This window comes from Sciurus vulgaris (assembly GCF_902686455.1).
Source record: "Sciurus vulgaris genome assembly, chromosome: 10".
NCBI lineage: Eukaryota > Metazoa > Chordata > Mammalia > Rodentia > Sciuridae > Sciurus > Sciurus vulgaris.
The window spans coordinates 94,014,084-94,035,774 of record NC_136470.1 but is presented as its reverse complement, the minus strand read 5'-3'; the positions used below and the strand labels follow the sequence as shown (position 1 = coordinate 94,035,774).

Below are 21,691 nucleotides of genomic sequence, written 5' to 3'. Positions count from 1 at the left end.
CCTGGAATTCCATTGTGCTACTGCCCCTCTAGGGACCTGGAATTCTAATCATTCTAGGAATCTCCCAGTCCTGACTCTTTTGGGGATTTTGTGAGAATTTGCATTCTTCTTATCTACAAGCACTTAAATTTTAGTATTCCTCACCTCTGCTGAGTCATTTTTCATCCCGTCTCACCCTGTCTCCATATATCATGGTTTATGGATCGAAAAAGGTGTTTTTCTTTTTCTCATCTTCCTTATTTAGGAATAATTGAGAACATAAAGTCTTTATTCTGCAATTTTAGAACCAGACCTCTTTTTTATGCTTTTTTAAACAAGCTGTTGCTTAGCTTTTTCCCATCTCCTCACTGTATCTTGGAGATATGTTTATATCAGTACAGTCTTTTCAACAGCTATATAATATTCTATAAAATATTTTGCTTTGATTTATGCAATCATTCCTCTACTGGTGAATATTTTGGTTGGTTCTACTCTGTCCTCATGAATATTATTACTGCAGTGAAGATTCTGTAGCCTAATTTTTTGGTGAATTTTTACAAATACAACCATATGGCTTAATTTCTAGGACTGAAATCGCCTTGTCTAAGAATATGTGTGTTTAAATTTTGAATCATGTTGTCAGTTTGTCTCCCCAAAAGTTTACATCCTCACCAGTGATCTAAGAGAGCTATCTTTTTATCTTTTTTTTTTCTTTCTTTCTTTTTTTCTTTTTGTGGTACTAAGGATTGAACTCGGGGCACTTGACCACTGAGTCATATCCGCTGCCCTATTTTGTATTTTATTTAGAGACAGGGTCTCACTGAATTGCTTAGCACCTCACTTTTTGCTGAGACTGGCTTTGAACCTCTTGCCTAAGCCTCCAGAGCCACTGGGATAAGAGAACTATCTTTGTAGTGACTGGTTTTCATCAAGATTAAGTTGTTTTTTCAATCCACTAAGTAGAAAATGGGATTCTGACATTGTTTTTATTTGCATACTTTGTTATTTTCCTAGGCTTATTGTCTACTTAAACTTCATTTCCCGCAAATTGTGTATTTGTAACCTTTTTATTCTTACTGATTTGTCTGAGCTTTTTGTAAATTACAAAAATTAACCCTTTGCCACATGTGTTACAAATATGCCTTCCCAGTTTGCCAGTGGTCTAATTTAGTTTATGGTACTTTGCCAGATCAGAATTTTTAACATATGAGGAATATTGTGTGTATTACATGGTACAATAATAGAAGAACCCAGTCACCAGATTAACAAAAGAAATCAGTTATGTAGAAATAAATTTAAGCCATAATAGAACTTACATGAGGAAATCTTTTTAAACTATTGAGAAGGAAAAATTTCTTGGATAGGACACAAAATATCAAAACATAAAAGAAATTTTTATATGTAGGATTTACTCAATTAATTTTTGCTCATTTTTGTGACAAACATATCAAAACATAAAAGAAATTTTGATATGTAGAATTTACTCAAAATTAATAATTTTTGCTTATCAAAATTTTATCAAAATTTTAAAAATGAAATACCCTAGAATGGAGAGAAATTATTAATACTTATAATAATTGGTATCCAAAATATATGAAGAGCCTTTGAAATCAACATTTTTTAAATGAAGTAGGTAATTTTAAAAAACGAAAAGAATGAAACATTTCACAGAAGATATATAACCAACCTATAAGCACTTAAAAATATTTCACAATTATTAGTCATCAATATGTAAATCATAATCATAAATGAGGGCTGGGAGGGTGGCTGAGTGTAGAGTATGTACCTTCGGTTCAGTTCGCGTCACCAAAAAACTAACAAACAAAACACCAGTGAATGCTCATTACATGGTGAGATACCAGTAGAACAGCTAGAATTTAATAGAAAAAAACCTGATAACACTAAATATTTATGAGACTGTAGAGCAACTGTAACTCTCATTAGTGATTGGGTTACAAAATAGTAAGCCTTTTGGAGAACTATTTTTCATAAAGTTAAACATAACATTTACTTTAATTTTTTTTTTTTTTTTTTTTTTTTTTTTAAGCAGTGCTGGGGATCAAACCCAGGGCCTTGAGCTTGCCAGGCAAGCACTCTACCAACTGAGCTATATCCCCAACCCACGTTTACTTTAATCTTGAGAGTATTCCTAAGTTTGCTAAGAGGACTCATAAGATGAAGCATATAGTCATACTTACAGCTTTGTGTTTTACTATAGCAAAAGAATACAGAGCACAGTCAGCAAAGGGAAAAGATAAATGGAACAAAATCCAGGGAAAACTAAGTTCAAATTTCCAAGGGTCCTTTACCAGTGAACTCATACTGAATTCATCCAGCAAGGAATTTGACGCCACCTGTGAAATATTACATAAGTAAAGCAGACAAGCTCATTAGAGATTCAGTGTCCAGGGATTTTTCTGAGGCCTGATCACACCCTCTGCCTGGCACAAACCCAAATTCCACCCCAAAAGAAAAGCAGGTATTTAGGATAAATCATATTTTTGTTGTATACCTTGTAGGCATAGTGAGCCACTCTTACTGGATAGTGGGGATGGAAATCATCTCCACATCCAAAATTCGAGTTCCCAGACACCAACCTAAGGCCAGACTTGCAATCACACACTTTCCAGAATACATTCTTTTAAAGAATGTTAATTTGTTTCTGAACACATCACAACAGTGTTTCTCTCCCTAAGTATTTATCAAGAGTATTTTATTCACCTAAGAAAGTTTTTTAAATGTAAGAATGTTAATAGCCAAAGCTAAAAACAGCCCATATATTGAACAACTAGAGATTGAATAAACAAGTTCTTGTATATTTTGGAACACTACTTAGAAGTTAAAAAAAGTAACTACCTGAACAAAGATGTAATATGGCAGTAGAGTAGCCTACCTTGTGTGAGCCCCTGAGTTCAATCCCCAGCACCAAAAAAAGAAAAACAACTAACTCTTCACAAAGCTGACAAAGAAAAACATGAATGTAGTCATAGCATCAAAAAAGTAAACAAAACATGAAATTCAGAAACAACATACTAAGCAAAAGAAACCAAACACAAGCATTACAATATGTGCCTCAATTTATATTAAAGAGTCAGCAAAAATAAAACTAAATAAATAAAAGAGCAGACTAATCTGTAATTACAGAAACAAAAATGTGTTTGGGGGGATGACAGAGAATTTAATTGGAAAAAGGCTCGAGGGAATGTTCTAGGGCAATAGAAATGTAATGTGTCTTTTGTGGTGGTTTCATAGGTATAAAAAGTTGTCAGAAGTCAAAATATGTGCAGTTCATTAGATGTTAACTAAGTACAATTTTTAAAAAATAACTATGAAAGAACATCGAAAATAGACTTAGATAAGTGAATGTACTAACTTGGCTAGGAAAAATATTTAACAAAGGTGTCAGTTTTCTCTAAATTTGTATAAAAGTGTTCTCAGTCAAAATACCTACAAGCTTTGCTTTGATCTTTGTTTTTGAATTTAATAAAGTGACTCTGAAGTTCATCTGAAATAAACCAAATTTAATGAGACTGAAAGGACTTGAGAGAAGGCATTGGAACTGAATTTAAAGGATGAGTATGACTGAAATGGCAACAAATGGGAATAGAGATAGAAAAAAGAACATGGACCCTGTTTACAAAAATATAAAAATCCATTGAAATTTGAGCTTAGTGGGAAAAGTAAGGGCAGAGCATAGTTAAAATGGTTGCTGAGACTTTGAGTGTGAGACATACTCTATAGATATTAGAAATTCACCATACTGATTGAGTTGAATAATGGTATAAGTAGTATGTGTTTTAGATCATCAATTCTAGTGATACTGGGGGTAGTGAAATGGGGAGGGGAAATAAAATGAACATTGTCTGCTTTCCAGACATTTGGATAGTTCATACTCCCACTTAATATGCTATGCCCTTCTCAATCACCACCTGTCAAAAATCCTTTTCATTCATTCGAAGTGTACCTCCCTAAACACACACACTTTTTCTTTTAATTACTGCATTCTGCTTCATAGATTGTGAGGTAAAGACTGGAACTTTGTCCTTTTCATCTTCAGTTGTATGCACATGTGAACATTGTCATCCTTTCTTTTCTATCACCTGTCCCTCCACTTCAGCAACCAGTATCTTATAGATATAAGCAGTTGGATTAGAGATAGGTCATTTTTCCATATCAGAGCTTGTTAAAATCTAATAGTGATAGAGAAGATTGGGGGAGAATGATTAATTTGAGAACGACTTAATGGATGGAAGTGATATTATTTTGTACAAGAGTTGAAAATACTAATGGTTCTAACCTTGAAGATTGAGAAAGGTGATTTCATGGAGAATGCCCACATTTGAGTATGAAAGCAGAGTAAGAGATACCAACAAAATAACTAATTAAAGGAGGTCTCAACATTATAGACTATTTTAAATTTTTTTTTTTAATTGGAGAAATTTGTAGTGGGACCTGTAAGTAAACCATTTATAACGTCAGTATTTCCTTATTAGTAGGAAGATATATTTAAGATGAAATGTAAAATACGAACCTAAAAACTTTTGTTTGTTGGTTGGTTGTTTGCTTGGTTGCTTGGTGCTGGGGATTGAACCCAGAACTCCACACATACTTAGTCATGCTCTACCACTGATTTTATACCCCCAGTCCCTGAGTCTGAGAACTTTTTAAACACTTAACATTATGGAAATAAATATCCACTTTTAGAATGATCTCTATGCATTTATTGCAGTGATTTTGTAATAGATGCTCAAATAGGGAGGGAAAGATCACAGTGGGGGTTGTCCTGAGAAAATGATATCCTGACAGGATAGAACAAAAGAGCAGTACTGAAATAAGTAGACTAAAGGTTGTTTTCCTCTCACCACACACCAGATATGGAGAGTAGTAAAAGCAGACAGATGGACAATTCTGCTAGTTTTGGAATGTGTGAAAAAAGAAAAAAAAAACATTCTGTTCCTTTTACTTAAAAAAGGAATTCCTAGGCTAAATTACTGGTCTCAGTAATAAGTTTCATATTCTGACCAAAGAAGCATTTTTTTACCCTGGGGATAATGACTCATGCTCTTCTTAGAATTTTGCTTTTGTGGATAGTTAAAATGCAGTCATAAATACAGCACTGTTAGTTGGAGCTTAGTGCTAATAATATTATTGAATATGCTAGTGATGGGTAGGAATGTTAGTATTGTAAACCCAGTGTAACGAAGGAACCAAGCACATATTAGTTAACTGATTCTGGAAGATGAAAAAATATATTTTTTTAAAAAGCTAATTATTATAATTTGGTGAATTATGCAATAAAACTGGGACCTGTAATTTCATTTTTAAAAATACTTCATCATTTTGATGGGTTTGTGGCAGAAGGCAAATTTTCTTCCAGTATTGGATGGGGTTTGGTTTGGTTTGGTTTGGTTTGGTTTTGGTAGTTCTGGGGATTGAGCCCAGGGCCTTATGCCAGGCAAACTACTCTACCACTGAGCCACATCTCCAGATCTCTCAACTTCCAGTATTGACAGTGGAGATACCTTTCTCCCCCTATGCCCTTTTTTTTCTTACATTCTTAAAATTGGTATGAGATTTTCAATTTTAATCACATACCATAAAGCAAATGTCAAATTATAGAAATCAATAGTATTGGCAAAAGGAAATTCGAAGTTTTATGATCCCATTTTATTTTAACCATAATGTTAAAATTTAATAGAGGTTTAAATGTGCTCTTTATGGACCATGATGGGCACTCTTCACTTGGAATTTTCACCATGTCAGGATATTCTGTCACATGTTCTGTCACATAATTAGTTATTGGACACATACAAAAGACTCTGTTAATGTCCCTTATAATCTATTTCTCCAACCTATACACTTTCTCTTGTCTCTTCACTTGAATCTTCTCAGTCACTGCCTTTTCTTGGGTTATCTTCTTCACCTTTCCATAGTGAGGGCTTAGAACTTCAGCTCTTGAAGTTCCCAATTTCAAACTTCCTTACATCTCCCTCTGCCTTTTTTAAATTTCAGCAAAAGTTAGCTGATAGGTCATATGTGAAGCAGTCAGAAAAGTAGCCTAAAGACATGTTGATAAGTTTTAGAAGGAAGGACTTCATATAAGTAATTTTTTGTGTGCTTTTGGGTTGTCACCTGATGGACTATAACACATCATTGAACAAAAATGGAAATATACTACTTACTTAGCACTTAAGTTGCTGTTTTTACATAGTTACACCCATTTCAGTTCCTCATTCTCATTGTTCTCTTTTTAAGATATAGTAACTATAATTTCCAAAAGACTTTGATACATTGTACTATAACAAGTGTGAGTAAACAGTAATGTTTGAAAAGGCAAAGTAAAGACAGTCTACTAATATGTCTCTACCATGCTTAAAAGGATTCTGAAGTACCTCACCCATAGTGCATTGTCTTAAAAAGTTTGATTTTTTTAAAAAACGTTATTCTTAACATGACTCCATTTGTTGTTGCTGTCGTTCATAGTATTCTTCACGTCTTGGCTGGGTGATGCTTGTGCTAAAATTAAGCTACCCTTTGTCTGGTGGCACTTCTGGGAGATCTTTCTTCCCTCGCTTGCCAAACAGCTATCCTCCATTACCTCAAGTTTTACTTTAGTGAAGTGCCCTTTTACAAGAAACCAAATACTGAAGGATGATTTAATCATTATTAAAGTTGGTCAGTAACTGGTGACAACGGAGTTTTTCATTGTTACTGATATAACACTGGGATCTTCTGTTATTACCAGAAAAGAGGGCAAATGGCAAGCAGTTAAATCAGAATTTGATGTTATTATTTTGTCTTTATCATTTAAAAAGTATTTTTTTAAATTAAGTTTCAGTATATTTCACATCCTTTATCCAGTGACATAATATACTCTTGAAATGTATTTTTATCCAAGGGTATAGAAAGGACATATTCACTGAGCAAATAATATAACAGTTTATATTCATTAAAATATAGTTTGAAGAAAATGGAACATTCTTGATGTGAGCTCTTAATGGGTTTATATCATTAAATAAAACTGGGAAAAACTTGTTTGGACCAATAATTTAGCATGTGAAGTGAGCAAGTTAAGAATAGACATTAAGTACTCAGCTTAAGAAAAACAATGTTTCAGTGCTCTCTCTCTCTCTCTCTCTCTCTCTCTCTCTCTCTCTATATATATATATATATATATATAGTGCTTTTTATCTTTTGTAAGAATGGCAATAATTAGTAGATACAGTATACAGGAAAGGATAATAAGAGATTACAATAATAGACTCTAAGAAAGGAAATCAGTTCAAGGACAGAGGCAGAGATTGTGATATGGGGCAAAAGATAACAGCAAGGGTAGATAATAGACAACAATGTCAGAGACCTAAGTATTGATATGGTAAACAAGGATACTTAGTACATTTACAGCCACAGTTTTTCAAGGCTGGAATCTAATCCTGGTTGTATATTAAGTACTTTGTAATCTAAAGTATGTCCTGAGACACTGAATTACTCTGTTGCTTAATTATGTAATGCAATACATCAAGGACTATGCCTTGGGATGAATGAAACTAAAACTAAGTTCCTAGTATTTTGATACAAATTCATTAGACAGTGTCTGAAGACAGGTTTGTTTTCAGGCAGTATCTACTAAAATTGAAATGACAGCAGAAAACTAACATGACTCCTCCCTGTCAAAATTGGTAACACAAGTTCAAGAAGTATTTCATATTTTAAGCTAATCTTTTTATTTGAGTCACTTACCAGCAGGTGGTTACAAAGCAAATTGGTGGAGTTCACTTATACCTCCTCCTTAGCTTGTCAGTATTGGCAGAATCACCACCATGATCACAACAGCATAGTTTAGACTTTGTCCTTTGATTTTGAAAATATTGTCCTTACAACACCAGTTAGGGCAATGATATATACATCTTTGCTTTGCTCATTATTTATGCCTGAAAGCATGTAATCGTAGACACAGACACCATAGGGAACTCTATTGGAAGCAGTATACCATATGGAGGTTTGTGAATGGTCCCTAATTCTCTCCTCCCAGAGCATTTTGGCCTTCTGACAGGTAATACAGAAAAATCCTTTAAGTTTGAACTGTTGAGTTAGTTTATTAAAAAAAAAAAAAAAGTGAAACTAATAGTCTAAAACAAAGAGGTCTTCTGTGAAACACATCTGGATGCAAACAGGTAAATATATTGTGCCTTCTAGAGCCACCAAAGTAGTTAGCTCCATTGAACCAGATAGACTGAACATCTTCTGTGAATACAAACTGTTATATGCAAGGAAAATAGAGCCACAGGTTCTCCTGAGAAACCTATAGCTGACCCAGGTTTATCTTTGCTGTGATGGCAGTATAAGGTTGATATTCAAGGCAATTTTTTCTTCATTGTCAAGATCATAAGGTTAATCAGTGGGATGCAGGCAAATTTTAATGCATGTAGATACTAGCTATCAGAAGAAATGGTACTTGAAAAGAGTCCCAATAGAGACTCATGGCATGTCCTCATGCCATGACATCCAAAAATAAGGCAGCCATTTTTTGATGAAGAGAGACTAGGGGAACAGTTTGAAACAAGAGTCTACCCCTACTGAGGAAGACTTGAAAATGGTCTTCCACTGAGGACGATGGATCAATGATTTGTACTATAGCAAAAGCACTCTAGTTAGACTACTTTGGCTTAGGATAAATATACATTGGGTTAATATACATTGTTCTTTTTGGTTCTAAATACTGATTGCTTCTAAATACTGATTGCATAGTACTAATTCTAGGGGTTTCCAAAGTGTTTTTAGGTTCATTTGGTATCCATTTGCTGTAGGTGGTTTTAAAGATGTTAAAACTGAAGTCTCTAGTTAGACTCTGTGGAATGGTTAGCTTTTGCTATAAAGAGGAATCAAATAGAGCAAAAATATTAAAATAACAAAGGCAGGATATTGATGTATTTTTCCATTGGACATATTAGTCATTCTTCTTCTAGTCTGTATTTTAAAATCATAATTTACCAAATACTGTCATCTTGATCTGAAAATGTAAATGGGGTGTCTAGAGTTCCCTGATTTACCATTTATTTCTGACTGCCTGTTGTTTTATGTGAAACTATGATAAACTGCCTTGACTCAGGAAAATAAGAAAAATATTTACTAGAACTGTGAAATTGTATCCTATTAAATTATATAATATTATGAAATATCTTGTATTTTCCACACTGTAGAACTACATTTGTTCTTCCTCATATTCCTTTCTAACCTTTCCTAATGGTTAATCTCCTTTGGAACTTAAATTTCAAGAAACTTTAGTTTCTGCAATCACACACTAAAATTTGAATTTTTAAAGATGAAGTTAAGAAAAATAGTGACTACATATTTAAAGATTTTGTATGGTTTTTTATGTATCTAAATAAAATTTTAAATTAATGATTTATCTAATAACCTATAATCAAGTGTTAGTCTATACTTCATTAATGGCTGTTTACTCATTTTATTCTGCTCACATTGGTTTCTTTTAACCCACCTCGTTTACATTTACTGATAATCAAAATCTACGTTGTTACAGACCTTACTCACCTAGGTCTTAATTATCTCATTATTTTTTAAAAAATTAATTAGCACAGATCCTCCCTAAACCCATTCATGAGCCTTATTTTAGGGAAATTTTGTCTTACATGATGCAGTAAATTATTAGAGTGTATTTTCATAATACCTTTTATCACACTGTGAATATAAATTTAACAGTGAAAATAAACTGCAACCCTTACTACAGGAATTTGAATTTTCTACATTCTAGCCATAAGAACTTGATTTTCTACTCTAGGGTTGTAAGGGTCTTTCTGTCTCGGTTGAAGGCATGAGTTAAATCTATTTTATCATGGTCAGTTTATAAAGGTCAGTGAAGGACAGCACTTTGAAAGAAATGGATAATATGCATCCTTCCAGAGCTAGTGTATATTACAGCTGTCCCTTTGGACTTTCTCCAACAACAGCTCTGTGACTCTTAGAGGAAAAGAATTTTAGAGGCCCTAACAGGGGCTTAGAAACTTGTACTAAAGGACACTTGCTTCCCATGTATTTCCATAGCAGTGAAATTTGTTTAAAACTCTGCTTCATATCTCCCAAATCCAATTGGTCTTTGAGTATTTTATATTTTTCTTTGCAAGATATCTTCATCCATTTATGTCTTGCTATTCCTATTACTGCCTCTTTCTTCAGGCCTTTCTTGCATTTTCAGAGATAATTTCAACAATTTAATTTTTCTACTTACTCTTCTACGCTCTAAGATTATAGTATACCCCCCCAAGACCCCATCCTGTTATATATATCCTGTTATATCGTTATATATCCTGTTATATCGTTATATATATCCTGTTACATATATATATGAATTCATATTCTAGTAGGAAGTCAAAAGTGAAGGTAGATAATTTTGGTAAGAATGTGGTAGGCCACAGTAGAAATACCCATAAGAGGCTGTGGTAACATTAAGAAAAGGAGTAACTGACTTTAGAAATATTTAAGAGTAATCAGACCATTTAATTATTAACCCAGGTATTAATCACATAGTTTCTGTAGCAAATATAGAGAGAAATTTTTGTTCTGCTCTAAAGATTCACTTGGTAATTTAAACATTAAGTAGAGCTTATTTTTATATTTTAGCAAGTAAAAAGATACAACAGATATAAAACCAAGTATTAATGTTTTCCTATTGATATGTCTGAGAGTGAGGGTGGAAAGTATCTTCTCAACATTTATCTAAATATGAAGAAAAATCAGAAATAAGTATTTGTGGAAGCAAACATAAACATTGGTCATTTAACAAACATTCAAGCAGCTTCTGTATCTGTGAAACATAAGTATCTGGAAAATAAAAGCCAATTGTTTTAGCCAGTTGTGGCTGAGTTGATTTAGACTACCAATTGAGTCAGCCTAGATATGTCCCCTAAACTTATAGATAGAGGCTTCAAAATAGCCTTCTTACTTTTAATGACTTTCTGGTACAGATAACAATATTGATGTTTTAGAAATATAACTGTTTGAAATGTACTTCTGAAGTGAGAAGAGTCGCCACTATCTTAGGCTGTGTTTATACAAACTTATAATTTGCAGCCAGGAGCATATCCAGTGATGGCAGAGATGATAATGTAAGCTGTCTTGCTTAAATTATGGTCAAAGAAATTAGGGGTAAAAAAGAGCCAGGGAAAATTCTAATGACTGTCAAGTTTGTGATGAAATAGAGAATACAGAGCTGAGGGAATGAAGAAGATAATTTAGAATTAATAATGTTAGGGAGAACTTTAGAAATACTTCAGAAAAAGTTCCATATCCAGTGGTGAGCTCCTGAAAAGTTCCATATCAAGTAGTGAGCTCCCAGCACTTAAAAGTACCCAATTAATTGATTTCTGAGATACTTTCAAGATTTTAATTTTCTGCCTTAAAATTAATGCTTTTCTTTTTCTTCTCCTTGAAAACTTAGATCAAAAGTATAGAATTGTCATTACAGAGAGACAGGATTGGGGATGACTTCTTAGCCAGTGTACATTTAGAAAATTCTCCATTTGACTTCAAGTAATTCCGATATCTTTTCTGGGATCAGCAAACTTTCTATAAAAAGCCAGATAATAGTATGTTAATCCTTGCAGGCAATATGGTCTCTATAGCATCTGCTCACTCCACTGTTACAGTGCAAAAGCATCATGTGAAAAAAGTTTGTTGGCTGTATATATATGTGTGTGTTCCAATAAAACTTTATTTACAGAATCAAGTGGTTAGCTGGATTTGACCTGCAGGTCATATTTTGACCACCTTTACCTTAAAAGATGAAATCTAGAAATAAACGTCTATAAATGGGAGAAAAACCTTCAATTTAGTGATTAAAAATAAAACTGTCAAGATGTTGTCTTGGACTGAGCATGCACATCAAATGTTAAAAATACTGGGATTGCCTATTGCATGAAGAAACTTTCCATTATAAAAGTCAAGTGACAGTGGATAATCTGACACTATTTTCTCTCCATTTCTGCCATTTGTTTTATTTTAAAGGAGTCTGATTTCATCTGAGTAGTACCATCCACCCTTCTGGGTCTACTAATGCACTCACCCCTTTCCAAAAAATAAATGCAGGGTCAACCCTTGTAACTCCAGATTAAAGAAGGAAACAGACATCTGTCATTATCCAGGCATATTTTGCGCTCTTAAGGTGATATGGCAGAGTCCCACATCTAGTCATTTGACCTGTTGGCCTTTAATGTATAGACTCTTATACAGTGGTGTTCAAATGTTGATGCTGACCAGATACAAGTAATGGAAGGGGATGCTGCAAGTACTCAGGCAAGCTTACCTCAGATGAGAAGTGACATTAACTGCTAGAATGAAAGAAAACAGGGAGCATTTTTTAAAGCATCATATCCAACCTGGGGTCATTGGTTTGGGGACTGGAAGAACACCCTTCTCCCCAATTTCTCATAATTGAGTTTTGATATATTGTGTTACAGTATAGCATGATAATTGCTATTTATAATGAGGACTATAACTTATAAAAGTAAATTGTGAATTATGTATAACTTCTAAGAAAATAGGACTGAACTAATTGAAACAGTTATTTAGATAATATAGAAAATTAGGATAAGCACAACTAATTTATTTCTTAAAGGAATTCTGGATAGTTGTGATTTGTTAGTATATGAATATTTAGTCCTGGAATTCTGAACCAATATAGTGGTTGCTTGATTCTTAATGTTTTAGTAAGTACATTTTTCATTCTTTGACCTCAAACCTCCAAATAATCTAGATTAGTATTTCAAAAATTAATTTTATAATCATCTATTCTCTATTGCTTTTCAAATAAATCTTTTATAAATAGAAGAATATGCGTTTAAATTTGTTAATTCCATCTTCTTTATCAACAGTTAATTTTTCAATAGTCTATTAGGTCTTTTTATTTTAAATGTTATACTCAGATTTCTTAATTTTAGGAGGTTTTCTCTAAATTCAGAGAACTGAGAACATATAGTTAGTATACTATAATGTTAATTTTTATATCCTGTATCTAAAAGCAGTTTTTAAGGAAATCTGAGAAAATTTAAAAATCATGGGAAAATGAAATGTTTTTGTTTTTTAAAGATGCATTGGCCGGGCTGGTGGTATACACCTGTAATCCCAGTAGCTCAGGAGGCTGAGGCAGGAGGATCACAAGGTCAAAACCAACCTCAGCAACTTAGTGAGGCCCTAAGCAAATAGGAAAATCCTTTCTCAAAATTAAAAATAAGAACCAGCAGGGGATATGGCTCAGTGGTTAAGTGCCCTGGGGTTCAATTCCTGGTACCAAAAAAATAAAAATACTTTGGAAACTCCTTTTGACTCTTTTGTGTGGTACAAACTAAACAGTGTACATCATAAAATTCAAACTCTCCAGCATGGTTTTATTATCTGGCTTCTACCTGCCTTTCACCCCTCCTTTTTTGTCACATACCCCACCTGTTCCCATGCACTTTAGACTCAAGTAATTAAAAAAAAGCTTATATTGCTAGTAATAGACTGCACTGTTTTTTATGGTTAGTGACTGTACACTCACTCTGGCAGCCATCTCGCTTGCCCTCCTCATCTAGCACTCCCACATTCAAGCCACTCCCTCTCTGTAAAATCCCTGTAATCCCTGAAACTTTCCCTCTCTGAAGCTATCCCTAACCTACTCAGACTTTTCCATAATTCATATTCTATCTTGTAACAGTTACCACGTGGTTAGTTGTTCCCAGTAAACCATGAGTCTTTAAACAGCAGAAGAGAAAGTATCTTCTTTACCTCTAATACCATATTTAGCTTAGAGTCTGGCATAAGTAGTGCTTCTCAAAAGGAGGTGGCAAGAGTAGGGTGCAGGAGGAGGGAAGGGATTCCTCACATTCAATCTGTAGATAGCTATACCATTTAGGAATCCGGGCAACTGGAAGCAGCTGTAAAAGCATCACATCTGAGTCATTCCCTACTTAACTATTCCAGGCCTATGTATGAACCTTACATGACCAGTGCTACCTTCAAGTACTAACACTTGAAACTAACATTGCTTTATGAAGCTCCTTTACTTGCCACCCTTGATGAAAGAACTCAGCATCTCCACCTGGTGCTATCTCTGAATAATTCATAATAGCTTAAAAAGATAATGTTGACATTCAGGTTTGTTAACAATATTTAGCATTTATTGAGTGCTTACTATGTGCTGATGAAAAACCATTCATTATAATGTGTTTTTCACATTACCTCACCAATCCTCTGGTCCAGATGCTTATTATCCCAATTTAACAACTGGAGGATGAGGTTCAATAAAATAAACTAAACTGCCCAGTGCCACATAGCAATTAACTAAGGAAGCTAGAATTTGAATCTAGTGAAATTTAGGGCCCATTCTCTTTTTTACCACCCTTGACTTACCCAGTCATAACTGAAGCCCAAATAGCATCATGGTTATATTAGATGCTTTAAAATCATCTAGATCTGGATTCAAAATTATTTTCTGGTGGCAAGTAATTTCACTTCTCTGACCTTCAATTTCCTCAAGTAAAATGGTAATACCCCCAAAAGGGTTATTGCCTGACTAAATGCATGGTACATACTAAATAAAATGTTAAGGGATATAGCTCAGTGGTAGAGAGTTTGCCTAGCATGCATGAGGTCCTGGGTTCCAAACTCCCCCACCCCCAGCACCATCAAAAAAAAAAGTTAGCTCCATTTGCTTTTCTGCACTTCTGTATGTGAGCTCTGAGATAATAGTTTGTACAGAATAAAGCTTGTCATGAGAAGGCAAATAACCATTAGACAAATAAGAAATTTAGTATACTCTGTTTTCTACATTGTTATTACCATAGTGACAAACAGTGCTTACCTTTTAGGATATCTAAATGTTTTATAGCTGTGACCATATTTATTCTCTTTATGAAAAAGGTATGTTTTGAGTATTTAAGACCTTTACAACTTTAGAGTAGAAATCAAGTGCTCATGGCTAGTATGTGGAAAATTCAGATTCTTTTAGTAAGGGTTACAGTTTATTTTCACTATTAAGTTAATATTCATAGTGCCATAAAGGTATTATGATGACAAATATACTATAGTATAAAAAGGAATGAAATCAGTAATCTATCCTAGATGTCTCTTACTAATTCTTAGGGAACAGGTGAGACTCTTTGGGTATTTATTATATGAAATAGTTGCCCCAGTAGTTCTATAACATAAACTTCTTAGCACTATTCAACAAAGAAAACTATAAACATAACTGCTATTTTGGTGTGGCTTGTGATTTTAGAGTTGTTTTTTATTTGAACTGCTTTATACAGGCAGATCATCCTTTAAAAGTAGTCACTTGGCATTTTCCCTTGCATTCTTAAAATTTTTTTATATGTTTTTAAAAACTTAATTAAAGTCTCCTTTGAAATTGTGCACACGAATTGATCCATCTGGTCTTTTTACTAGCCAATGAATTTTTTTTTTAATTGTAAACAAATGGGGTACATTTTGTTTCTCTGTACATGAAGTAGAGGCATACCATTTGTATAATCATACATTTACATAAGGTAATGGTGTTTGATTCATTCTGTTATTTTTTCCTCCCCCCCACCCCTCCTACCCCTCTTCCCTTCTATACAGTCCCTCCCTCCCACCCCCTATTATGTATCATCATCTGTTTATCAGCAAGATCATTTGTTCTTCAGTTTTTTGAGATTGGCTTATCTCACTTAGCATGATATTCTCCAATTTCACCCATTTGCCTGCAAATGCCATAATTTTATTATTCTTTATGGCTGAGTAAAGTAATATATATACCACAGTTTCTTTATCCATTCAAACTGAAGGGCATCTAGGTTGGTTCCACAATCTGGCTATTGTGAATTGAGCAGCTATGAACATTGATGTGGCTGCATTACTGTAGTATGCTGATTTTAAGTCCTTTGGGTATAGGCCAAGAAGTGGGATAGCTGTGTCAAATGGTGGTTCCATTCCAAGTTTTCTAAGGAATCTCCACACTGCTTTCCAGAGTGGCTGCACTAATTTGCAGCATCACCAGCAATGTATGAGTGTACCTCTCTCCCCACATCCTCGCCAACACCTGTTGTTGCTCGTATTCTTGATAATCGCCATTCTAATTGGGGTGAGATGGAATCTTAGGGTGGTTTTGATTTGCATTTCTCTTATTACTAGAGATGTTGAACATTTTTCCATATGTTTGTTGATTGCTTGTACATCATCTTCTGTGAAGTGTCTGTTCATTTCCTTAGCCCATTTGTCGATTGGATTATTTGTATTCTTGGTGTAGAGTTTTTTGAGTTCTTTATAGATTCTGGAGATTAGTGCTCTATCTGAAGTATGATTGGCAAAGATATTCTCCCACTCTGTAGGCTCTTTCTTCGCATTGCTGATAGTTTCCTTTGCTGAGAGAAAGCTTTTAAGTTTGAATCTATCCCAGTTGTTGATTCTTGCTTTTATTTCTTGTGCTATGAGAGTACTGTTGAGGAAGTCTGGTCCTAAGCCGACATGTTGAAGATTTGGACCTACTTTTTCTTCTATAAGATGCAGATATCATAATCACTTGTTTGTAACTGAAAATGGGTGCAACAGAAGTGGCCGATCAAATTAGGGTCTTTTACTGTCTTTAGGTCACACTAATTATGAGGCAGAAGATGGATTATAGGGGGTGAACAAAATGCAAGGAGACCACATAGGCCTTTGCTGTGATCCAGACAAAAAATAGTGATGGCCTGATCCAGGGTACTAAGAGTGGTAATGAGGGAATATAGACAAAGAGAATTTATTGATGGGTTAGATATTAATAGGTGTGATATAGAGGAGTTAGGGATGGCAGGTTTCTGGATTAAGTGCGTTATTCTCCTCACCCCTTTCTCATTTTGCTTACCCCTAAAGAATTTAGTTCATGTGTTACTTTCTGTGAGATTGCTTCCTGCCCCAACCTCCATCGAGTTGAATGACCACACTGTGTTTTTATACAACCTCGTACTTCTCCATGATAGCATTTATCTGTTTTGTAACTATGAGTTTACCCCACACACAATTTACACATAACCTTTTCATTCTTGACTTTGATGAGGACAAGGACCATGTTTATCTTATTCCTCATTATATACCCAGTACCCAACATAGTTCTGGAACAACACTAATGTAATTTCAGTGAATAAGCAGACAGTGTCATTTATGGTTATTGTCTACAGTACCTGATAGAGTAATCAAATGTAATAGATTATCTGAGCCTTTTTGGCTCATTTCTCTAGCTTAACTTTTTTATTTGGTATCGTTGATTATCTCTTGCTTAACTTTTTTATTTGGTGTCTTTGGTTATCGTTTGTTGTACCCTTACAGTTTAGTTTACTGAATAAAGGAAAATAAAAACATAAACAGCAATAAATAAACTTGTGTTTTGTGGATTTTGATCATATCTCCCAAAAGAATCCCCAAGATTATTGAAGTCTAAAAAATAAAGGCCTTCAAGTTATAATAGCACTTTATAGTTTTTTAAATCATACAAGTTCTTCACACAGGTGGTTGGAACGTTATACTGACAGGGCCATGGGTTCCATTTGTGTGTAGAACAATTCATTTCAATTAGAAGTATCAGGACTGAGATATTGGGAAAGAGCATGTGTCATTGCAGACTCATCATCATGCTTCAAGGAAAATGTATTGATTATATTTTATTGTGAATGTATACCTACATCATACTTTTAAAAATAGAATGATATATCACCTAGACAAGAATCAATGCTCTCTAGTAAAAAGGGGGAAATTACAAAGATGGATTGAAAAAGGAAAGAGCTGGGTGGGTGTGATGGCCTCAGAAGGCAGGAGGCAAGAGGATTGCCAATTGGAGGCCAACTTCAGCAATTTAGCAAAACACTGTCTCAAAATTAAAAGGGCTAAGATTGTAGCTATATGGTGGAGCACCCCTGAATTCAGTCCCCATATGAAGTGAGGAGAGAATGGAGGGATGGAGAGAAAAAAGGAAAAAGGAAAAAAAAATTAAGACCATATAATTTTTCATTACTGCAGATTGAGAGGTAGGAGGTGAAAAAGGAAAAGAATTTTACTTATGTAGGCTTTACTTAACTTTTTAAAGTAAGAGCAGTGGCCTATGACCTAAAACATCCTTTCTGACCCAAATTCTGTTGCTTCAGAAAATAGCACCAAGTGATAAATGTGTTAATAGGTGATGGGAATTTGGGCTTGAATTAAAACTTACTTTGAATTCTTTCTGTGGCCTCAACACTGTCCTACTCAAATGTAATGTTTTTAAAATAACTGCATTAGACTTAACTAAATACAAGTGGTTTTATGATTTCTGTTGAAATCTGTTATTTAAGCCCTAATTTAGAGCAACAGTCTTGATCAAAATATTTAAGATTATTATTTTGCCTATTCAAACTACAGAAAACAGTAATTTTTGCATTTAGCAATACTACAAACGTAATTCTCTACAGTTGTTTTCTTTTTTAACAGAAGTTTTCCTTCTTTCATTTAGGCTATTGCTTTGGAACAGCCATACGTCTAATTTCTTAAAGTAGTTTTATATGTAAAACTTGTAAGGATCAGAACAATGCCTCCACGACCATCATCAGGTGAACTGTGGGGCATCCACTTGATGCCCCCAAGAATCCTAGTAGAATGTTTACTACCAAATGGAATGATAGTGACTTTAGAATGCCTCCGTGAGGCTACATTAATAACTATAAAGCATGAACTATTTAAAGAAGCAAGAAAATACCCTCTCCATCAACTTCTTCAAGATGAATCTTCTTACATTTTCGTAAGTGTTACCCAAGAGGCAGAAAGGGAAGAATTCTTTGATGAAACAAGACGACTTTGTGACCTTCGACTTTTTCAACCCTTTTTAAAAGTAATCGAACCAGTAGGCAACCGCGAAGAAAAGATCCTGAATCGAGAAATTGGTATGGTATAATTTTCAACTAGATAGCATTGTCATCCTATTCTAAAATGCAAATAACTATGAAGCCTAACTAGTGTCTCATTATTGAAATATCTTTGTCTAAACCAGTATCTGTATAATCTTAAATAGCTTTCTCAATAAAAATCTTTTTAAATCTGAAGTATTCTTGCCTATTGAGCTATGGAACTACTTTTAACACTTGATATTCTATAAAGTTTTATTTAAGAAATACCATAGATTTGTTATATCCCCATATTGTGTTGTTATTCTAAAATAATTGATATATATAATTATATCAATATATTGATATATATTTGTATATTAAAAATACTTGATCTTATTGAGTACTGCTTTCTGTATTCATCACAGATTTTTTTTTAACCAAGACAAAGTTAACTCTATTGTGATCTTTCTCATCTGTATATTTCCCCATTCTTAAAAACCTATTCATGCTATGCACTTAATAAAATGTTACATCCTTTATATAATGTTTTCAAGGTTTTGTTATCGGTATGCCAGTGTGTGAATTTGATATGGTTAAAGATCCAGAAGTACAGGACTTTCGGAGAAATATTCTGAATGTTTGTAAAGAAGCTGTGGATCTTAGGGATCTCAATTCACCTCATAGTAGAGCAATGTATGTCTATCCTCCAAATGTGGAGTCTTCACCAGAACTGCCAAAGCACATATATAATAAATTAGATAAAGGTAAGGTAATTGTTGGCCTACTGTAAATGTTACTATAGCTAAGTCTTCTATCTGTGCCTTTATTTCTATACAGTCCCTTTTTTTTTTTCTTTTAACCTCTACCTAGATGATAAACTTCTTGAAGGCGGGGACTTCTTGTAGTGACAAGATATACTTAAGTACTAAGTGTGTAACTTCTGTACAGTAAAAAATTACTGATCAAATGAATTGTATGGATATGGTGCTGATCTCTTAGTGAATTTTTATCTCAGTGAAACTAAAGAACTTTGAATTTGAAACTCACTTTTTTAGAATACTAATGGAATTAGAGCTGATTATCTTTTTACAGATAAAAGCAGATATAACTAGAAACTTAATGAAGAAAACTTTATGTTCTCATCATTACATATATACAAAGAAAAAAATTTAATATTAAGTACAATAATTAAGTCTGATCATAATGATTGATAATACATAGGTGTACTTGACATTTAGTGAACCAGTTTCAGAATTAAATGAACATGAAAATATATAAACTTCTTTTGGAAATAAGTATCATATCAGGTAAATATCTATTTCTCAAGGTAACAAAGTAAAAGTTCAGTTTGAAGTTATAGAACACCTCTCATGCTATTATTGAATATAAAATTCTATAAGTAGAGTTAATTTAAGATGTCTTTTTTCTGTCTCACCCATATTATTCAGAGTAGTTTAGTGTAGTATAGTATAAGATCTTTCAAAAATCTTTTCTGCTGTGGCAAACTTTTTAAAAACGGAATGCTCTTTTCACTTGAAAATTTTCTGTGTAAATTTCCACCGTATAGGAGAGTTGAAAAATTGGACCTTGAACATAGTTCACATATTTTTAATCGTTCCATTTTTCACATCTTTTTCTATGGAGGAGGGGTTCTCCTACCTTAACTGATCTTTATAGGAGAAAACTGGAAATCCCATGTCCTCTTTCCTCTTTATCTTCTGACCTTTCTTCCCAACTTTTCTAACATTCTAATCCAGCATCTATCAGTCAGTCTTTATTCTTTCTTTACTTCACATAGTCTTCCATTTTAGGAACTGTTAAATCTTTGAAATCATCATGAACTTCATAGGGGTATCATGAACTTCATAGGGGTTGAACCCTTCAAGTATGTCATGCAGTTTAAAGTGTAAATTACCTTGGTCTTAGGTACTTGTGACCCACTGGTTCCAGCTTTGCCTGCTTGCTTTAAATAGAAGTCTTGGTCCTGGTCTGGCAACCTGATCAAATATGAAAATTTTCTGTTTCTACCAGATATTTACCTGTATTTAATTACATTGATGAGAAATCATATCTGATTATGTTTAATGGATAGTACATACTTGAAATTTATCTCTTGAAAAATGAAATAAACATGATGATTGCATCTCATAATGTTTTTCTGTTACAGGACAAATAATAGTGGTGATTTGGGTAATAGTTTCTCCAAATAATGACAAGCAGAAGTATACTCTAAAAATCAACCATGACTGTGTGCCAGAACAAGTAATTGCTGAAGCAATCAGGAAAAAAACTCGAAGTATGTTGCTATCCTCTGAGCAACTAAAACTCTGTGTTTTAGAATATCAGGGCAAATACATTTTGAAAGTATGTGGATGTGATGAATACTTCCTAGAAAAATATCCTCTGAGTCAATATAAGGTGAGTAACAAATTTCAAGAATATTGATTTTAAATTTAAAAAGTAGTCACAGAAGAACTGGCCTCTTCTTTTTTTTAAGGAATAGTTCTTGAAAATTAGTAATAAATATTAGATATTAGATAATAAATATATATTGGAAAATATCATTTGCAAGTTCAATTTTTATACCATAATTATTTTAGAGAATGAAATATGGGCAGTTACACTAACCTCAAAATATGTAGTATTTTATGATTTTTATCCTATTCCAAGTAATGGGGTAAGAATATAATTAAGTGGGCATTTCAGGAAAAAAGATTCCATGATCTACTATTAAGATGTATTAGTAATACTTCCCTACTCTTTCTGTACATTAAGAAGCAAATAGAGCAAGCACATGCCAAGTACTGATTTATAGTCGCAAGCAAAACATGGTCCTAGCCCTCAGGTTA

General features: G+C 33.7%; 1 protein-coding gene and 1 long non-coding RNA gene across 3 annotated transcripts in view; one reads left to right on the top strand and one right to left on the bottom strand.

The window, feature by feature from the left end:
- The window catches only part of LOC306671122, a 376,374-nt gene that overhangs the window by 27,708 nt on the left and 326,975 nt on the right, over window positions 1–21,691 (bottom strand). The window lies entirely within an intron of this gene.
- PIK3CA (phosphatidylinositol-4,5-bisphosphate 3-kinase catalytic subunit alpha) overlaps window positions 1–21,691 on the top strand; it is an 81,067-nt gene that overhangs the window by 30,055 nt on the left and 29,321 nt on the right. The window contains exons 2-4 of one of the 2 annotated variants that reach the window (XM_079156345.1): window positions 18,473–18,899; window positions 19,397–19,606; window positions 21,010–21,260. In XM_079156345.1, the coding sequence (XP_079012471.1) occupies window positions 18,548–18,899; window positions 19,397–19,606; window positions 21,010–21,260 (813 nt within the window). In that variant the 5' untranslated portion in view covers window positions 18,473–18,547. Of the gene's footprint in view, window positions 1–16,525; window positions 18,900–19,396; window positions 19,607–21,009; window positions 21,261–21,691 lie in introns of those variants that run through there. The other variant, XM_079156346.1, reaches the window with a different exon arrangement.